At 34.1% G+C, this 18,834-nt stretch overlaps 1 protein-coding gene across 6 annotated transcripts in view; it reads right to left on the reverse strand.

The window, feature by feature from the left end:
- Positions 1–8,314: 8,314 nt before the first annotated feature.
- The window catches only part of RBM17 (RNA binding motif protein 17), a 40,194-nt gene continuing 29,674 nt past the window's right edge, over positions 8,315–18,834 (reverse strand). For all 6 annotated transcript variants that reach the window (XM_074268762.1, XM_074268759.1, XM_074268763.1 and 3 more), the window contains 7 exons: positions 17,167–17,223; positions 14,943–15,084; positions 13,922–14,073; positions 12,555–12,628; positions 11,699–11,797; positions 9,811–9,883; positions 8,315–9,702 (listed from right to left, as the gene is read on the reverse strand). In XM_074268762.1, the coding sequence (XP_074124863.1) occupies positions 9,599–9,702; positions 9,811–9,883; positions 11,699–11,797; positions 12,555–12,628; positions 13,922–14,073; positions 14,943–15,084; positions 17,167–17,223 (701 nt within the window). In that variant the 3' untranslated portion in view covers positions 8,315–9,598. The remainder of the gene's footprint in view (positions 9,703–9,810; positions 9,884–11,698; positions 11,798–12,554; positions 12,629–13,921; positions 14,074–14,942; positions 15,085–17,166; positions 17,224–18,834) is intronic.

An 18,834-nucleotide genomic window follows, 5' to 3' on the forward strand; every position in this document is an offset into this window, starting at 1 on the left:
CCATTTCCCGCCCCCCCCCCCAATTATCTTTAGACCAAAAGAAAGAACAAATAGGGTGAAAATATCAAGATAAGGGGATGGTAAAAGCATCCAGCTGCTCTCCATGAATTCAAAGGAATAACTATCTCTCAGGATACTGAAAATAAAAACAAAAGCCAGAAAAGGTAGATGTGACTTCTAAGTCTTAGTTGTCTGAAAAATCATGTTGTGGATGATGGTATCACAGGACTACAAAGAGGTACACACAATTCCAATTTCCAAAAAACAAAGGGGAAGTTTTCACATTACATGCTGGAGAAAGTAACTTTGCTGGAAAAATTCTAGATTATTAAAGGGATGGTTTATTATTATTTGGAAAGGGATGGATGATTCCTAAAGCCAGCATAGTTTCAACAGGAATAAATCATGCCATATTACTCATTTCCTTTTTTGAAAAGTTTACTAGATTGGTAGATGGAGGGGGTCTTATAGACAAATAGTATGGCTAGATTTCAGCAAAGCATCTGACAAGTCTTTCTTATTGTCTTTGTGGATAAGATGGAAAGATATTGGTTAATTGTTTTCTATTAGTAATAAGTTGATTCAGGACAGACCAAATGACCTGACCTCAAATCAATGTCCATTTGGAGAGGCCTGTTAGTGGAATGCCATAACGTTTTAGCTAATCTTTCACTCCACTCTGTTAACATTTTTATCAGTTACTTGGATAAAGGCATATATGACTTGCTTATTAAATTTGTGAGATGATACAAGATTGGGAGAGATGATAGTTAACAAATCAGATGACAGAGCCAGGATCCAAATTTTTTTTTTTTAATAAGCTCGATTTTTAAAAAATCAGCTTACACAAGCATAGTGTGCAAGAATAATGGCTGGCCAATATTTTATGGGGAAAAAAATCTTGTATTTATAGTGAACTGCAAGTTCATTATGATGAAGCAGCCATAAAAAGCTGTGTGATCTTATAGAGTATTTAAAAAAAAAAAAAATAAGGCAGTGTGTCCATAACAGGAGAGTCCTGCTCTTTTATCCTGATCAGAACATATTTAAATAATCTGTTCAATTCTGGGTGCCATATTTTAGGAAGGATGTTGACAAACTGATCTGCATCCAGACAGATGGACGACTAGGATAGACCGAAGACCAAGCTATATAAAAGTCAGTTAGAAGAACCAAGACTTAGGGGAAATGTGGTGATTTTCTTTAAGAATAGCCAAATAGAAAAGAAAATATATTTGTTTTGGTTGGCCCCAGAGACCACAAGGCATAATGAATGAAAGTTTCGTAAAGACAAACAGACTTGATGAAACAAATCCTAATAATCAGGCTGCTACAAGAGTTTAATTATTTTCTCTCCAAATAGACTGGATGATTTCTGGGATACTATAGAGAGGATTCCTGTTCAGGATCAAGTTGAATTAGATGATTTGGGAGTTACTTTAACACTTAGTTCCTCTGATTCTGAATCTCTCATGGTGGAAATACAGGCATCAGCAGCAGGTTTATGGATAAGATATTTTTTTCCAATAGGGAATGGGGCCTTCATCATGCCCTCAAATCAGTGGCAAACACCTGTTTTGATAGGCCAGCTCTGACTGAGGTTGTCATACATTATAGATTCTCATCTCTTCAGGATGGTGTTGGGGTTATTTGGTCTGAAGATAGGATGGATTGGTTGGCTTTTCAAAGTTCGTTCTAGAATTGTCCAGGGATGGTTGGAAGTTTCCTTTTATTATGTGGTAGCCTTAAGATCACAAAGTTTTAAGTTGTCATTTACTCTGGGCAAGTTACAATTTGAGTCTGACTTACTTCATCTGCAAAATTATTTTTAGACTATAAATTTCTCAATACCCATCAGAGCTGACATTTCCAATTTCCAAATGGTTACACCAAGTCTCAAGATGGCAGCATTATTTAAGGTTTTTTAGTGAATTATAACAACACTGAAAATGGAACAAGTCAGAATTATCTCTGCCTTTGGTGAGACATAGGTGTCTTACTTGTTGCAGATTTGACTAGATATTGCCTAAGGATGAAGGCAATGTCTTGTTCAAGTTTGAAGACCTAAAAATAAGTTCCTGAGTAAAAAATGTCTTGCCATTTCTCAGAGGTTCCAAAGAAGATACACATTTTGATAATTTAAAAAAAAAAAAAAAAAAAAAGGCTTCAGAAAGGCCTGAAAGGAAAAATAAAAATATTTCCTCCCCGAGTATAGTGTGTGGGAACAGGAACTTCAAGTGATCTTTCTTGTCTGTATCACTCATTTGGACACATAGCACATCCTGACTCATTATTATCTCAAATTTTTCTTGTGCACCCAACTAGATGGAAGGTTCCTGTATGGAGGAGAGTACCCAGGCAATCATCTCAGTCTTGTGCTGACTGGTAACTAACTTAACATTTACAAAGCATTTTCAAATTCTCTACTTTCTCAGAACACCCTTGTGAGGCAGGTAGGACAGATATATTTATGAAATGCAAGGTTTATGACCCGTCTAAGCCACACAGTGAATAGTAGCCCAAGGTTCTCCAAAAGCAAATGTTGAAAAATATATGGAATATATAATGCATAACATATATGGAATATATTTATAGATGGAATAAAGGAGGTTCTGTATTTGGGGGAGGAGGTTCTCTATAGGTCCACATAAAAGCCTGCTCCGAGATTGTTGGGTTGGAGGAATGGGGGGAGGGTGAAGAGAGAAGGAAATGAGATATGCGAACTATCTTAAAAAGACTTCTGGGGTGATAGCCAGCATGGTAAAAATTACATAATGAAGGGTAACAAATCCACACATTTGTGGGTTGTTTTTTTTTTTTTTTTTAAGAACTTGAAAATGCCTTGATTTCTTTAATATGAGGTAGAATCTGTCTATATGCAACTTGCAGTCGCTATCAGTTCTTGTGGACCCATACATGAATCCAGATTAAACAGCCTCTGTCCCTTCAAATGAGCCCCAGGCTACATACCATAGGTCCTGTCTCCACCTTGGTCACCCTAGAGGTGCTCCCCAATGTCACTCTTAAAAAGTAACTCCTACAACCAGAGCTCCAGGTATGGTTAGACCATGAACAGTATAGAATGTATATTAATAGCCTCCATTTCAGGCATTCTGTTTCTTTTACTAAGTCTTGTTCAGCATTTTCAATGACCTCAAGCTTCTCCCTGAAACAAAATTCCATCTCTGGAACCTTCTTCCAATAATACTCTAGGCTGCCAATCATGCAGTATTATAGTCTCTAGAGAATCATGCTTTACGATAGGCATAAAAAGGCTTCAAAATACCCTGGAAGGATCACTGTTGAGGGATTATGGAAGGATTTAGACAAGATTCACCCAGGGCTGGGTGGAGGAAGGGGAAGTGTTTAGAGGTTTGATCTACAAGCTACATCAATAAATTTATCAAAGATAGAAGCTTCACAAGATAAATTCAATGATTTTGAATCCTGTGCCTTTTCTTCTCTCTTCTCCAAGGGCTGTACTATCCACCATCAATATTTAACAGTTCAGGGACAAAGCCACGATCCAGCATCCTATCTGAACACTCCTAACATTCCTCTCCAAATAACTTTAAAATAATGCCTCAAGCCAAATTTGGGAGAGGCAGAGCCAACAAAAGGTCAAGAGCAGCCATGTTCCCAGCCTAAAAAAACTTAGGTCTGGGAGAGAGGTCTGTTACACTAGGAAGAGTAGGCCCTAAGCATGGTAGGGACACCGAAGAGGTGCTGTGACAGCAGTAACAGCAATAGCTTCTTGAGCTATTAGCCTAGAAATAGGTGTCAGACAAATGGTCGTAAAGAGATTACCGGGGACCTTTTCCTGGCACTGGGCACAGCTAGCATCAATAAGCAATTCTTTAGCCAGACCATACCTAGTTCTGGTTTGCAGTACTAAAGTGGAAGGAAGTAGAAGGAAGAGCAATCAAAAGGGAACAGGGGCCCTGGTTATAGTTCCAGGATCAAGTGGGGTGCTGGCACTTGTAGCTACAGGAACGCAGAGGACCAGGGCCAACAGAAAGACTAGCACTTGTGACTGTGGGTAAGCAGGGGCCCTTTCTGGGTAGACCAGAGAGTTTACCAGAGTAGCAATACTGATCCCTCTCTTCCAGGATCAACCATCCTGGAAATACTGAAAACTTATTGAACCTCAGAACCAGCTCTGAAAACAGTACAAAAAAAAGCTGAAATCTTGGCACAATGCCTTCCTGTCTCCCGGTGAACAACAGTTCAACTTTTTAACATAAAATTCAAAGTAAAGGCATAGGCTAGGAAAAATGAGCAAACTACAAAAAAGGAAAAAGACAAAAATTGAAGACCAAGTTATAAATTTAGAAGACATCAATGTGAAAACACCTACAAGCAAATACTTTTTAAAAAACACTAATTGAACCCAAGGCCTGCAAGAATTACTGAAAGAATTAAAGAGCTAAGAGTTTGTAGAGGAAAAATTGGGAAAAAAAATAAGATACAAGAAAATTATGAAGAGATTAGCAGCTTGGTAAAAGAGGCATGAAAAAATATTGAAGAAAACAGTATCTTAAAAAACTGAATTGTCCTAATTGCAAAAATTTACATAAACCAATACAAAGTGAAGTGAGCAAAACCAGAAGAACATTGTACATGGTAACAGTGATACTACATGATGAAGAACTATTCTAGCACTACAATGGTCTAGAACTAAAGATGAAGCATACTCTGCATCCAGAGAAACTGATATTATTTGAATACAGATTGGAGGATGCTATTTTTCACTTTATTTTCTTTTGAGTTTTCTGGTACAAAATGACTAATATGAAAATGTCTTACATAATTGAACATATATAATGTATATTATCATTTCAGGAAAGGAAGAAGAGAGAGGGATAAAATTTGAAATTCAAAACAAAGTTTAAAAATTATTTTAATGTAATTGGGGAGAATAAAATTTTATATATTAAAAAAAGATGTTCTCAGCACTAAAAAAATGAAATAAAATAAAATAGAAGAGATTAATATGGGCAATGGTGAGCAATGCTTGCATTTACTCTCATCAGGATTGGTTTGAATGCAGAATATATATATTCACATATCCTCAATTGGGCATAGAAATCTATGCTATCCAATAAGGAAATAGATAAAGGAATGAGTTATAGAGGGAGGGGAAGAGATTTCAGGAAGGAGGTGGATTAAAATCAGAAGCAAAACAGACTTTTGAGGAGAAACAGGATAAAGAGAGAAGAAATAGGAAGAAAATAGAATGGAGGGACAAAGTAATCATAACTGTGAATGTTAATGGGATTAACTAATCTATAAAACAGAAGTGGATAGCAGAATGGAGTAGAAACCAGAGTCCAACAATATAGAGTGTACAAGAAATATAAAATAAAGGGCAGAAGCAGAATCTATTACATTTCAGCTGAAGTAAAAAAGGCAGGTATAGCAATCATTAACTCAGACAAAACAAAAGTAAAAAGAGGCCTAGTTTAGAGATAAACAGGGAAACTACATTTTGCTAAAAGGTACCATAGACAATGAATACCAAAAAATTATAGCAAGTTTTCCTGGTAAAGATCCCATCTCTCCAATATATAGAAAACTGAGTCAAATTTCTAAGAATACAAGTCATTCCCTAATTGATAAATGGTCAAGCAATATGAACAGGGAGTTTTCAGAAGAAATAAAAAAGAATGCTCCAAATCCCTATAATTAGAGAATGGAAAATTAAAACTCTGGGGTATTACCTCATACCTATCAGAAATGATAAATGCTAAGGCGAAAATAGGTACATTAATGAAATGTTGGTTGAGTTGGTCCAACCATTCTTGATAACAATCTAGAGCTATACCCAAAAGGCTATATAAAATTATGCATACCTTTTGTCTAGCAACATTATTATTAGGTTTGTGTCTCAGAGATGAAAGAAAAAGGAAAATGACCTCCATGTACAAAATTATAGCAGCTCTTTTTGTAGTAGCAAAGAACTGGAACTTGAGGGGATATTCATCGATTGGCAAATGGCTAAACAAGTTGCAGCATACAATTAATTGTGATAGAGTATTAGTGTATTATAAGGATTGAAGAAGGGTTAGTTTCAGAAAAAATGGGAGATCATTATACACACACGGGTGTTGTAATAATGATCAACTGTGAAAGATATGGCTACTCTGATCAATATGATGCTCCAAGACAATATCAAAGGCCTTATGATGAAAAATTATATCCACCTCCAGAGAACTGTTCCTTTGTTTTATATTTTGCTGAGGCAATTGGGATTAAGTGATTTACTCAGGGTCACACAGCTATGAAGTGTTAAGTGTCTGAGACCAGATTTGAACTCAGGTTCTCCTTACTTCAAGACTGGTGCTCTATTCATTGTGCCATCTAGCTGCACTGAACTAATAAATTCAATGAAAACTGTAGTTTTGTTTTATCTTTCTGGGTGATATGGCTAATATAGAATTGTTTTGCATGTCACATATTTAATTGATAAACTGCCTTCTTAGTAAATAGGAGAGAGGGAATCTGGAAATAAAGAATATTAATGAAAACTTTTCTTCACAACCTATCATAGACGTGGTACAAGTGTCCTGCCAGTTCACAGATCAGGAAACTTTAACTCAGAGAAGTTTAGTAATTAGCTGAAAGTCAAAGAGCTAGTAAATGATCAAGCTAGGATGTGCTCCCTGTGATTCCAAATTCAGTGCTCTTACACCTCACTGCCATGTCTCAGAAGATACAAAATTTCCCTTGATGCTTCTGAAGGTAATAAGAGGAGAATAAAAGAAGAAATGTTTAATACCAAGTATTTCCATATTGTCTGAAATAAATTTAGGAGTAAAATGATGGCTGAAAAAAAAAAAAATCTGGGTTTAATAGCAAGTAAGTTACATTATTTTGGTGGGGGGAGGGGTGGAAGAGCTAAAAAGCATCAGCTGAGCTTTTAATTTTTAAAGGGAATATATTTTCAATTTTTTCATATTAAAATTAATTGAAAATGAGTTGCTACATGCTATTCAACAACTATTTTTATAGAATAAGAGAATGGCAGACTTCAAGGCTGCAGAATCATTACATTTCAACAGATAGGATTAATTTCCCAAATAAGGAAACAGGTCTGGAGCAATTAAGTGACTTGCTCAGTCACATAGCTAGTGACAGATATGCCTTATACATGGTCCCTTCTAATTCCATGGTCATTGCTTTGTAGATCTGAGGCCAGATCCAGTTTTCCTGCCTTAAAGGCCAGGATGTCACAACTGTCCTCTAAATAAAAACAAAGCTGAAAGATAATATAAAGAGAAACTATTCCTTAAAACCTTTTAAAAAATCCTTTTTGTGTATTATTAAAAATTAATGGATAACTACAGTGCTAGATTCAAAGTCAGGAAGACCGTAAAACTCAAGGCCTTTCTCTAATACTTAACAGTTGTATGACCCTGAGCAAATAATTTAATCTCTCAATGCTGACATTCTTCTGTGCTTATGTAATAAGTTATTGCTTGAACTAATGAAATCATAGGTTTTTTCACAAAAAGAACTTGGTTACAATGAATTTTTGCCCAAGTAGGACACATTGCTCTTTATTTTCCTCATGAATGAGGAAGAATCTTATGAATAAACAAAACTATAGAAATATATATATATATATATATATATATATATATATATATATATATATATATATATATATAAATCGCATATGTTTAACATATATTGGATTACTTGTCATCTAGGGGAGGAAGGAATAAAATATGAAACAAGGTTTCGCAAGGGTGAATGATGAAATTAGTTATGCATATGCTTTGAAAATAAAAAGCTTTAATTAAAAAATAATAAAAGGTTGTTGTAAATAATGCAGTCTTTTATATATAGAAGAAAAAGTTAGAAACTTTGATTTAATTTTGAATTCCAGGGCTAACTGAATTAAAAGTAGGCTACTCACCTTTTTTATCTAGTACTCATCATGGGCAATTTTCTGAATCATCCAAACACAAAATAAATGGTAAATTTCATAAAACATAAATAAAAATGCATTCCAAAGACAATTTGCATTGCTAATCAATGCTGTTAAATGTATATGCTAGTAAATGTATATTATATATATATATATAATTTTTTTTTTACACAATATTTAAAAGTTTTAAATTGAGGCCATATCTCAAAATTTCAAAGAATACTAGTACAGTGACTTACCTCCAAGATAGCCTTCAATTGTGTTATGGATCATAAAGCTCTCACACGCCAAAGTATTTCACAGAGCACTATCTATCCTATCCTCATAGATGTTTTCTCAACACACATGGAAACTTAATGAAATAATCACCACCACAAAAACTGAAATGTTATTGTTTTATTTATATGAACTAAAAACATCTGGAAAAAAATTTTTTTAAAGGCAAAAAATAGTTCTCAAACCTCCAAATGGGGTCTAGGGCATTAATCATGAGACTAAATAATAGGATTCCTTTTAATCTCCTCCCCCCCCCCCCCAGGGTCATACTATACTTCCATATTGAAGAACAACTTAAAAATAGAACATAGGTACCTGTCCCACTGCTGCCACTTCTAGGGAAAGAGTAGTTTGTAACTTAACATTCTGGCAAACAACGAGACAGAATATAGGCACCAAGTTATGTAATGGGTATACTCCCAAGTCTGAAACTGAACTTACGAGTGCTAACCATTTTACCAATTCTCTTTTATCTGCCCCTATTAACTTACTTTGCTTTAGAATAATGTAATACTTCTATCAAGGTTGTGGAATTGTTAATCCACTCATGTTTTGAGTTGAAGTAGATGAATTCTGTCTTAAATTTAAGCATTTGATATAATAGCAAAATCAATACTATAGCCAATATTGTACAAAATTTGGCCAGCAGAACTATAGGGTTTGCTCTTAGTTGTATTTCAGTATCTGCACAGAGATATACTTAGATCTTTGGAGGCAAGAGACTAGGCCAACCGATTCCTGTATCAACACAATCAAAACCTTTCAAGTTCTGTTTGTCTTAGTTTGAAGAGAGATGATTCATTCAAACTCATTCTCATATTCATAATTCTCCACTTTTACTTCTGAATGTAAAGAGGTTTTACAACAATTAATAGAAAAGGTCTTACAGGCTCCAAAAAGAGCAAGACAAATTCACCATTGGCAGAGGCTGCCAAGATGATTACTGTGGGGTTTGTGTAGCTATATATATATTTTTTAATAGCTAGTACATTACTAAGAAAGTGAAGGATCACATGTTATGACTACCCTCCCCCCCTTTTATATCTTCAAGATTTTCCAGAGTTCATGAGATATTATATCACTGATATATTCAAGAATCATCATAAGGGCCTATCAATAAATGTAAACAACTATGATGTAGTGAAAAACAAAGAAACAATCAGAGAGGCATAGAGCTTTTTTTTTTTTTTTTTTTTTTTAAAGGATTTTATACTATATAAAAAAAAAACCACAAAATAAAAAAAGGGTCAGTCAACATGAATTTTCGGAGTCCTTCCCAAAAGTCTCTGTACCCACTGGTCAAGCAGGCTTTCCTTCTTTCCTCTTTGCTTTCAGCCTAAAGGCTTACTAAGGATTGCCAGAGGTGATTTGTGCTCTGAGTTCATAAAATCAGACTTGCTCTGCCAGATCCAAGACTCTGAATTTATCCAAGTTGTAGAAACAAGCTTTCACTACCCGTCCACCAAAATACCTCCCATTCAGATCAACAACAGCTAGAATGCAAACAGAAAAAAAAAGGTGATTAAATGCAAAGATGAAAATCAGTTATTATTAAAAAGTTCTCCAATATAAAACACATTTTGTTGTATCATTTAATTTACCTTTAATTGCTGATTCAACTCTTTCAAACTCTAAAAATATTCGTACAGCTTCATCATCAGGAGCACCAGGAATCTGAAATAGAGATTAAATTATATTAGTAAAAGTTTTATCTTTGTATACTAAGAGTAGCCTATATATATAGAAAACTTCATGATTTAACAATAATTAGCATTGCTCTAATACTTTAGGATTTTTAAGCACTTTACAAATATTTCATTTTATCCTCACAACAACCTTAAGAGGAAGGTGCCATAAGTCACTTATAAGTCACTTTTTTTCACAAGTGCCTTGTGAAATAGGTAGTGTGTAGATGATTATCTCAATTTTACAAATAAAGATACTAAGGCTCTGAGAAGTTACATGACTTGCTCAACTATACAATATGGGAAGGGCCAGACTCAATTCACCTTTGGACTCTAAGTCCTGGGGTTCAGTGCATAATCACCTATGCCATCAAGGTATCCTACTTTGGCAATTTGGTAACATATGGTAGGAGCAAAAGTGAGGACTTGGAAGGATAAAACTAAAGCTGAAAATATAGGAAGGATGTTAGTACCCCTCAACACTATGAGAAAAATTTGAAAAAGAAATTAGATTTTTGGAGAAAGCTAATGGGTTCTATTTTGGACATGTTGAATTTGAGATATGATGTTTTGCAGGCATTTAAAGATGTGGCACTGAAACTCAGGAGATCCTGGGACTGGAAAAAGACCAAGACACACTCCTTTGGGAGTTAACTCCATAGAGGAAATTAAATTCATGGGAGCTGTTAAAAAGTCATTAAGTGAGTCAAAAAAAACAAAACAAAACAAAACAAAAAAAAAAAACCCCTCCTAACTGAGCTACTTCCACAGTTAGGGGGAAAACTATGGATGACTAACCCACAAAGAACACCAGACAAGACAGAACACCAAGAGAGAGCAACATCAGGAAAATGAAGAGGGAATATCCAGGAGAGCTTGGTCAATACACTACATGCTTCAGAGTGGTCCAAAGAAAAGAGAAGTAAACAAAAAAATATTGCCAAACTAATCCCTTGGCTGTGGAGTCAGAGGACCTGATTTTAAATCCTGATTCTGACACTTGTATGACCTTGAATCAGTCCCTTAACCCTGCTGGGTCTCAGTTCCCTCCTATGTAAAGCAAGGTGCTCTAGTTCAGTTGGTCTGTGATATTGACATGTTGCTCTTTTGTTCAAAAACTTTTAGGGCTCTATAAAGCAAAATTCAGAGTCCAGCCTGTCAGGCTCCCCCAGCATCAGGTTCTAGCTGACTTTTTGGGGTTTCAATGTTACTGATCTCCTCCTCGACTTCTGGAAATGTCACCTAGCCCTCCTCTCTAGGCCCTTCCCCTTTGTATACAGCAACTAGCTCACACGCCTTAGTAGATGGCACACTAAACAGCAAGCAGCTGTCAAAGCCCTAGAGTGTGGAAGAAACCTAATAAGCTGCATTTCTGTGGTTCTTGTCTAAGACAAACTGATCACCAAAGGTGGAGAATTTTTTTGGTCATAGCAACTCATGAAGAATATTAAATGAACTGTGGCTGGGTTGAAATCTACTTATCAATACAAGGAGCAACCCAAAATATTTTCTCCATATTCAAAGTTTTATAGTATAGCAAGAGAACTGTGAGCAACACATGAAAAATACTCTTTTAATTAATTAGGTAGTAATTTACCTTGCCATCACTACTCCACCTACAGCAGAGAACAATTTGTTGAAGCTATGTTCTGGCAAAAAGAGGTTGGCATAATAGTCCCTGAAGCCGCAATATAGGGGGAAAAGATGTCTGACTCTTGACTTAAAAGTTTTCCTTTCTAAATATTTTTCATTAAGTACATAAATGTTCTTAGGAGGATTAAAAAAAAAAAAGAAAGGCCATTACTTCAAAAATTACACATTTTCCAACTTTGCCATATTTTTCACATTCTTCCTTGGTTTCACCTTCTAGATCTTCATCTACTTCTCCAGCACCCACCATGTTCTGCCAATCAAGGAAAAGAAAATCAATGACTATATGTCAAGTTGGATGATTAGTGGTATACAAATAGCAAAAGTTAAATTTTCATAATGACAAATTTCCTACTTCAATCTCAACACAGGAAAATTTTCACCCCAGAGATATTCCATAGTTAATAGTTCTTTAAAGGCATTTATTATATTAAAGAAAGCCCTAGTTATTAGGTTAAATAAGCTCTTATTCAGGTACTAGAATTCTGTACAACCTTTACATAAAAAAGAGAAATGTCAAAAATAATATTTTCTCCCGGTCTTTGAAACTACTGTACTTCAAAACATTATAGCAATCTTAAATAGAATAATTTCTACTCAATAAATTGCCAAGAAATGAATATTTCAACACACACAAAAAAATCATCTTTAAAATCACATTGTGACTTTCAACAATTTGAGTAAAGGAACAAAAAAACAATCCTTTTACAAGTTCCTGCAATAACCAAACTCTTTCTAAGACTTGCATTTCTTTGTCAGTTTTTGAGTTCTCCCCAAATGTCAACTATGATCCTGATTCTTCCGACAGTCACTGACACCATAAATTATAGCTAATGTAGCAACTTTGGTGAATGAAAATGCACTTTAAAAAAGTAAAAACAGTAAACTATAATTTTTATTTAGATGATCCTTGAACATAAATTATGCAAAGGAAATAATTTAGGCAATTATTGTTTTTGTTCTTTTAGACTTGAACAATATTTGGAACAAAGCCAGACAGAAAGACTTACCCTTAGCAGAACCACTTTAGTAGGACATTTAAGGATCTCGGTTAATGGATTTGAATCTGATTTCTTAGATGCATCTGCAGCAACAAAATAAGCTAGTTATCTATATTATCATGGCAAAAAGCAGAGTCAATTCTTGACATAATAAAACAATGCAATCCACAATGAGCATTGTGCTTCTCCAAATTTCACTGCAAGAATTTTAGCAATCATTCACCAACCAAAAAGGATACCTACTTCTAAAAAGTAACCAGCTGGCTTTGTTTTAAGAAATGCTTATTATAATGATTTTCAAAGAAAGGTTTTTAATTGCTATTTGACAAATTTTTATTTCACTTCCCAAAGTAGATCAAATGGCTTAGGATAAATTCTGGCTTGATGTTGCAAGCTTGACAAGCAGCCACTAGTTTCATATCAGTAATAGTTTATGGCAATTTAATGACTGACTGCAGATTTTTAATTACTTTTTTGATAGTACAGCCTAAGGAAAGGGAGGGTTGGGAAGTTTAGGGAAAAAAAAAAAGGTTGCTAATTGATTCATGATACTAATAGGATATTATGCCAGATGTGGAAGTGGAATGGAACTCAAAGGCCATTTAGTCAAATTCCTCCATAAATCCTGAATCCTATTAATAACAACCCTAATAGTCACTGGGCTTCGCCTTGTCATCTCTACTAATGGGGAACCAATTCTAAAGGCAGCTATTTTTTCCATTTTTGAACAGCTCAAATATTAATAAGTCTTACCTTACAAGTGGTCAATGTCTCATTCCTCTTTTATAAGGGAATCTTTTAAATATTTAAAAACAATCCTAAAATTTGTCCTCTCCAGGTTAAACATTCCATCTACTGTACAACTAACTATTTAATGTGTGGTAATAGTTTCTAGTCACATCACTGCCTCCTGAATACAGGGAGTTACTCTATCTAACAGATAGTCTATAAACCAATTTCCGACAAAACCTATTCAAAAGAAATGGCTGAAAGAAGAAAATCTATGGTTCAGTTATCCTAATGTTTAGAGGTAGTCAATAAACTTAATAATTCTTAATGCTTTCTGATATCCTTTCCAGAAAGGGGCTGCTCAGTTCGAAGGGACATTTTAAATGTTTCAATGAATTGCCATAGTCAAAGAATTCATCTCTTGGTAACCAGTTTCTTTGTAATGAGCACCTATTCTTAGCTAAATTGTGTCACAGATTATAGTATAGGGGGCACTAAATAAATGTTTATTGATTGACAGAAAAACTATCTAAAAAAATTGTTTTTGGGGAAAGGTAAATAAAAACTACAAACTCAACGAAAAGTTATATCCTTTCTTTTTCTCCTTGATACCTACAACTAAACTATCCTTTTTCAGGAAGACATACCTTTCTCTGTAGCATCACCAACAATGATCTTGCCACCTCGCTTACTTGTCTTTTCAACTGACAATGCTGTGCTCAATCCTTGCTCATGTTTTCCAAGACCCTGGCCTTCTCGGAAGCCATACTTCTGCATGATTTTATGAGCAACGGTACCACTAGCAAGAGGAATAATGAAAAGCATGATATCAATCAGTTCTCTTATCTTTAAAATCAAAATGACACCCCCAAAATGTGGGAGTTCTGGCATATTAAAAAAGAAAGGATTTTAAGGACTATAAAAGCACACAAATTGAAATATAATAAGAAGATAACAATATGAACTGGAAGGGATTTGAGTAAACTAATGAATATTTAAGGGGAACTACATGATTTTAGAATAAAAGTGCTATGAAGAGTTAAAATCAACTAAGTTTCACATACTAAAGTGAAGAAATTACAAATTACAAAGAAAACAGTACAAGATCTGCTAGGTCAATAGGACAAGAAAAAAAAGTTTTTGCCTTGCTCTATTTATAATCTTAAGGATTCAGGTAAATTACACTTAACTTAAAATGTACAGTAATACAATATATTAAAAAAATTTAACAATTACCAGGAATGATTTTTATGATGAAAATGAAGTTAACACATCATAAAAAGAACTTAACTGTACAAGTTCTTAGACAAGATGACACAACAAATTCACCAAGGGACTGATCTTTGAAGACAATATAGAACAAAAATAATTTTAAAAATGTAAATGGAATATTCCTTAATACCTTCATTCCAGATCAAAGATTTAAAGCTACAAAAGATGTTAAGATCATCTATTCCAACTTCATTTTACAAATTATGAAACTGAAGAAAACGTTTCCTGAGACTTGCCCAAGATCACACAGGTAAAATAAAAGGTAGTTATGATTTGAACACTGTCTCTGGAATTTAAAATCCAATGGTCTTCCACTATTCCACACTGTTTCCACACTTAATGCTGCTCAAATTCATAAAATTTCTGTTTAGAAATGAATTCAACTAAAATAATTACCCCATATTAGCAAGGAAGGAATTACTGGGCCCTGTTGGGGATCGTGGTCTCTCTTGTTCATCATACACAGGGGGAGGAATAGCAGCTTTGGAAGACTGTGAACGAGGTCTTGACTCCTCTTCAAATGGAAACTCTCTGGGTACTGTTAGATAGAATGAAACAAGTTTACAAAGAGAAAATTTTGAAGAGGAACTTATAGTTTTATTAAATTATTTTTTGTTTTAATTATTTCAAATACTTATGTTTCATGCAGCTACTAGGATCAAAATTATTCCTGAGATTACTTGTCTCCTTTCTTGCTTTTACCCAAAATGGGGTAAAGTTAATAAAACTGATGTTTAAATATTATCCAGGTACTTCTACACTTCCACTTCCCCACACACAAACACAAACACACACACACACACCCCTAAAATAAAAATGGCATTCTGGTAGGGGCAGGAATTCCTTTTCTTTTTTTCCCTATGCTAGACCTACAGTTGCCAACTTTGTAACATTCTCTAATGCAAACCATGGGAATTATAATAGTGACTTGGAGTTGGGGAGGCATCACTCAAAAGCCTCAGTAGGATGGTTAGTCTACTGACAGAGCTGAGGTATAGATAAAAATATTTATAATAGATCAAGTTAGGGCACTTAAATTTATTTTCTCTAGAAATATGGTATATAGGTTCTATGACACTATACTTCAGACACACTAGAGGTTATAGGTCTTTACATTTTATATATATATGGATTAAAGTTCTTTAGGGGACTGGCCTAAGAAATGTAAATTGACATCTATGTCTAAGTGAGAAAATATATTCTAAGTTAAAACCCTTTTGGAAATTAGGGATTATCTTATTTTATATTTGTAACAGCACTGCTTTTTAGTTTTCTATGATTTTTCATTGTAATTGAATAATGTTTCAATTATACTAATTATAAGTTATACAGCTTTGGCCTACGAATCTAACCACTATTTGTAATATTGTTTCTTTGGGAAAAGGCATTCTTATTTAAACAAATTGGATATAAAATAAAAATTTAAACATATAACACAATTAAAGAAAACTTGGCTATAGGAGAGAAAATGTGATAAAATTCCAGTGGTCCTCCCTTCTAGTTTTATAGCAATCTACTGGCTCATACTAACTAAATGTTCAACTATATGAGGCATATATTATTTAATAATTATGAATAAAATAGGGAGAATAATGCTTACCACTTGCTTACCTTCTCTTCCTCTTCCTAATAATTATTTTATATAGTGCTTTAAAGGTTATAAAGCCCTTCACACATATTATCTCATTTGATTTTCTCATAGCAAAGTTATAGGACAATAGGTAATTATAACATACATGAACAAAAAATTACAAATTTACAGCAGGTTGAAATCTGAAGCTCAAGACCACATACCCACTCTTTGCAGCAATCCCTAACACATTAAAAAATACACAGAATCTCTTGTTCTAAATGCTATTAAGCAGAGTGGTTATATTGAATAATTCAATTTTTTGTGGGTCTGGGCTAGCTTAAGTAGCCTGGATTACTCCTCAAATTCTTTCCACCTCACTACAATTTTGTTAATGGAAGAGATGGAAAGTAGTAGAGATCTTCTGCCAGGTAGATTAAGTTCCACGAACACAATGCCTTGAAATGAACAGTAAGGAAATTAAAAATCAAGTAAGCTTCTGCCACCTAGTGGAAGGTGATCTATACCACAATCTTCTACAGCAGTCAGCAGAAAAGTAGCAAGGTAAATAATACAGATTTTTTCTTAACTAACAGTTTGTCAATTTGCAAATGATAAAATTTGTAATATTTAAGTCAACATGTTAAGTCCAAATAATAAGCCAAAATAAAATCATCAAAATAAAATGGACCTACTAAAACACACTGTTGAGAACTTAACTGACACACTAGAAAACACAAAGAATATTTTTAAACCACATAGGAGACTGTACTGGATTACAGTGATTAAAGCAGCAAGAAAAATATGATGAAACCTCTTCTACTCCACTGATTAAATATAGGAAAGTCTGGTTCTGTTCATGAGGTAAATCTGGAAAAAGACTGATTTGTTTATCTTAACTGAGGGCTTATATAGTTAAAATGCATTTAAAACAGGAAAATACCCTCTCAACTTTAAGAAACCCAAAAATCTAAGAATTTTAATCACTGAGTCTTAGGTAGCATGATACATTTTTAGAAATGAATAAAGTCAAGAAATAGATCAACATACATTCTTTGTCTTTTTCCACGAGAGAAGTTGGTGGTGCAATGGCAGCACCTCCCATACCTGCAAATTAACATAAACTGAATTAATTAAAGGAATGGGGAAAAATAAAACATATGTTTAATTATTAATAAGAAAAATACAAATTAAAACACTTTATTTTGGGCCCCCAAAACTGGCAATGTTGTATGGGAACAGTCAGTGATAGAGAAATTGAAAGAAGACTAGCACATTAATATAACAGTTGGTAGACCTATGCACTAGTCCAACTATTAGGAAAAATAATTTGTAATTCAACTAGAAAATTAAATTTTACATATTCTTTTACCTAGACAAAGATCACAGAGAAAAAGGCTTCATGTATACAAAACTATTTAGGGCAATACTTTTTTTTTTTAAGCAGAAAACTGCAAAATGGATATACAATGAATGTTTACCCATTTACAGATGTTAGATGAACAGAATACTATGGTAGCACAGTAAATGAGGACTCTGAAGATTTGGAAGACTTGTGTGAATGGATATCAAGTGAAATAAGCAGAACTCTAATAGCCAAACATTAATCCTTTTCTTGTTTGTTTGTCTTTCTGAGGCAACTGGGGTTAAGTGACTTGCCCAGGATCACAGCTAGGAAGTGTTAAATGTCTGAAATCAAATTTGAATTCAAGTCCTCCTGACTTCAGGTTTGGTGCTCTGTCCACTGTACCACCTAGCTGGCCCCTGTCAATTTTTTTTTTAAGAAAAAAAATTTAAAAATCATATTCCTTAAGACAATTCTATAATACTGCTTTCATCATAATAGAAAAAAAAATACCATTACCCAAATCTTATCAACACAAAAGTTAGAGAATCTCAGTTTACAAATATCTAATATGTGCAAGCTACAGAGAATACAAAGACAAAAATGAAACAGTCCTTTCCTCAAGGCAATAATATTCTATGAGGGGTAAACTACATATACACAGATAAGTAAATACAAAGTAATTGTGATTAAAAGAGGGAATGCCAACAACTGGGAGGGGAATTATATATAAGAGGAGGAAGAACATGTGTAAAAAGATGATACTAGAGCTCCATTTTGAAGAAAGCTAGTGCTACAGAGAAGATGAGGAGTCTGAGGGATAGCATGTTTTAAAGGCACCTAAGTGGGGATAGTGAGTAGGTCAAGTGGAAGGGATTCTCGCTTGAGGAGTAAAGTGAAATCAGTCTGGAAAAATAGATCAAAGGCAAACTGTGAAAGATTTTGAATAACAGGGGAGCTTTTATTCTATCTAGAGAAGTGATATATTCATATCTGGTTTCTTCCTTCCATCATTCATTTGAAACTGCCCTCAAAGTTACCAAGGATTTCTTAATTGCTAAATGTAACAATCTCTTTTTAATCTTCATCTTTCTTGACGTCTGCAGCCTTTGATACTATGGATCATCTCTCTTGATACACTTTTTTTTTCTTTTTTTTATTTAGAATTTTTTTCCCCACAGTATATATGCATGAGTAATTTTTTTTTAAATAATATTATCCCTTGTATTCATTTTTCCAAATTATCCCTCCCCCCCCTACTCCCTCCCCTTGATGACAGGCAATCCCATACATTTTACATATGTTATAATATAACCTAGATACAACATATGTGTGTAAATACCATTTTCTTGTTGCACATTAAGTATTAGATT

Source organism: Sminthopsis crassicaudata, chromosome 5 (genome assembly GCF_048593235.1).
Source record: "Sminthopsis crassicaudata isolate SCR6 chromosome 5, ASM4859323v1, whole genome shotgun sequence".
Taxonomy (NCBI): domain Eukaryota; kingdom Metazoa; phylum Chordata; class Mammalia; order Dasyuromorphia; family Dasyuridae; genus Sminthopsis; species Sminthopsis crassicaudata.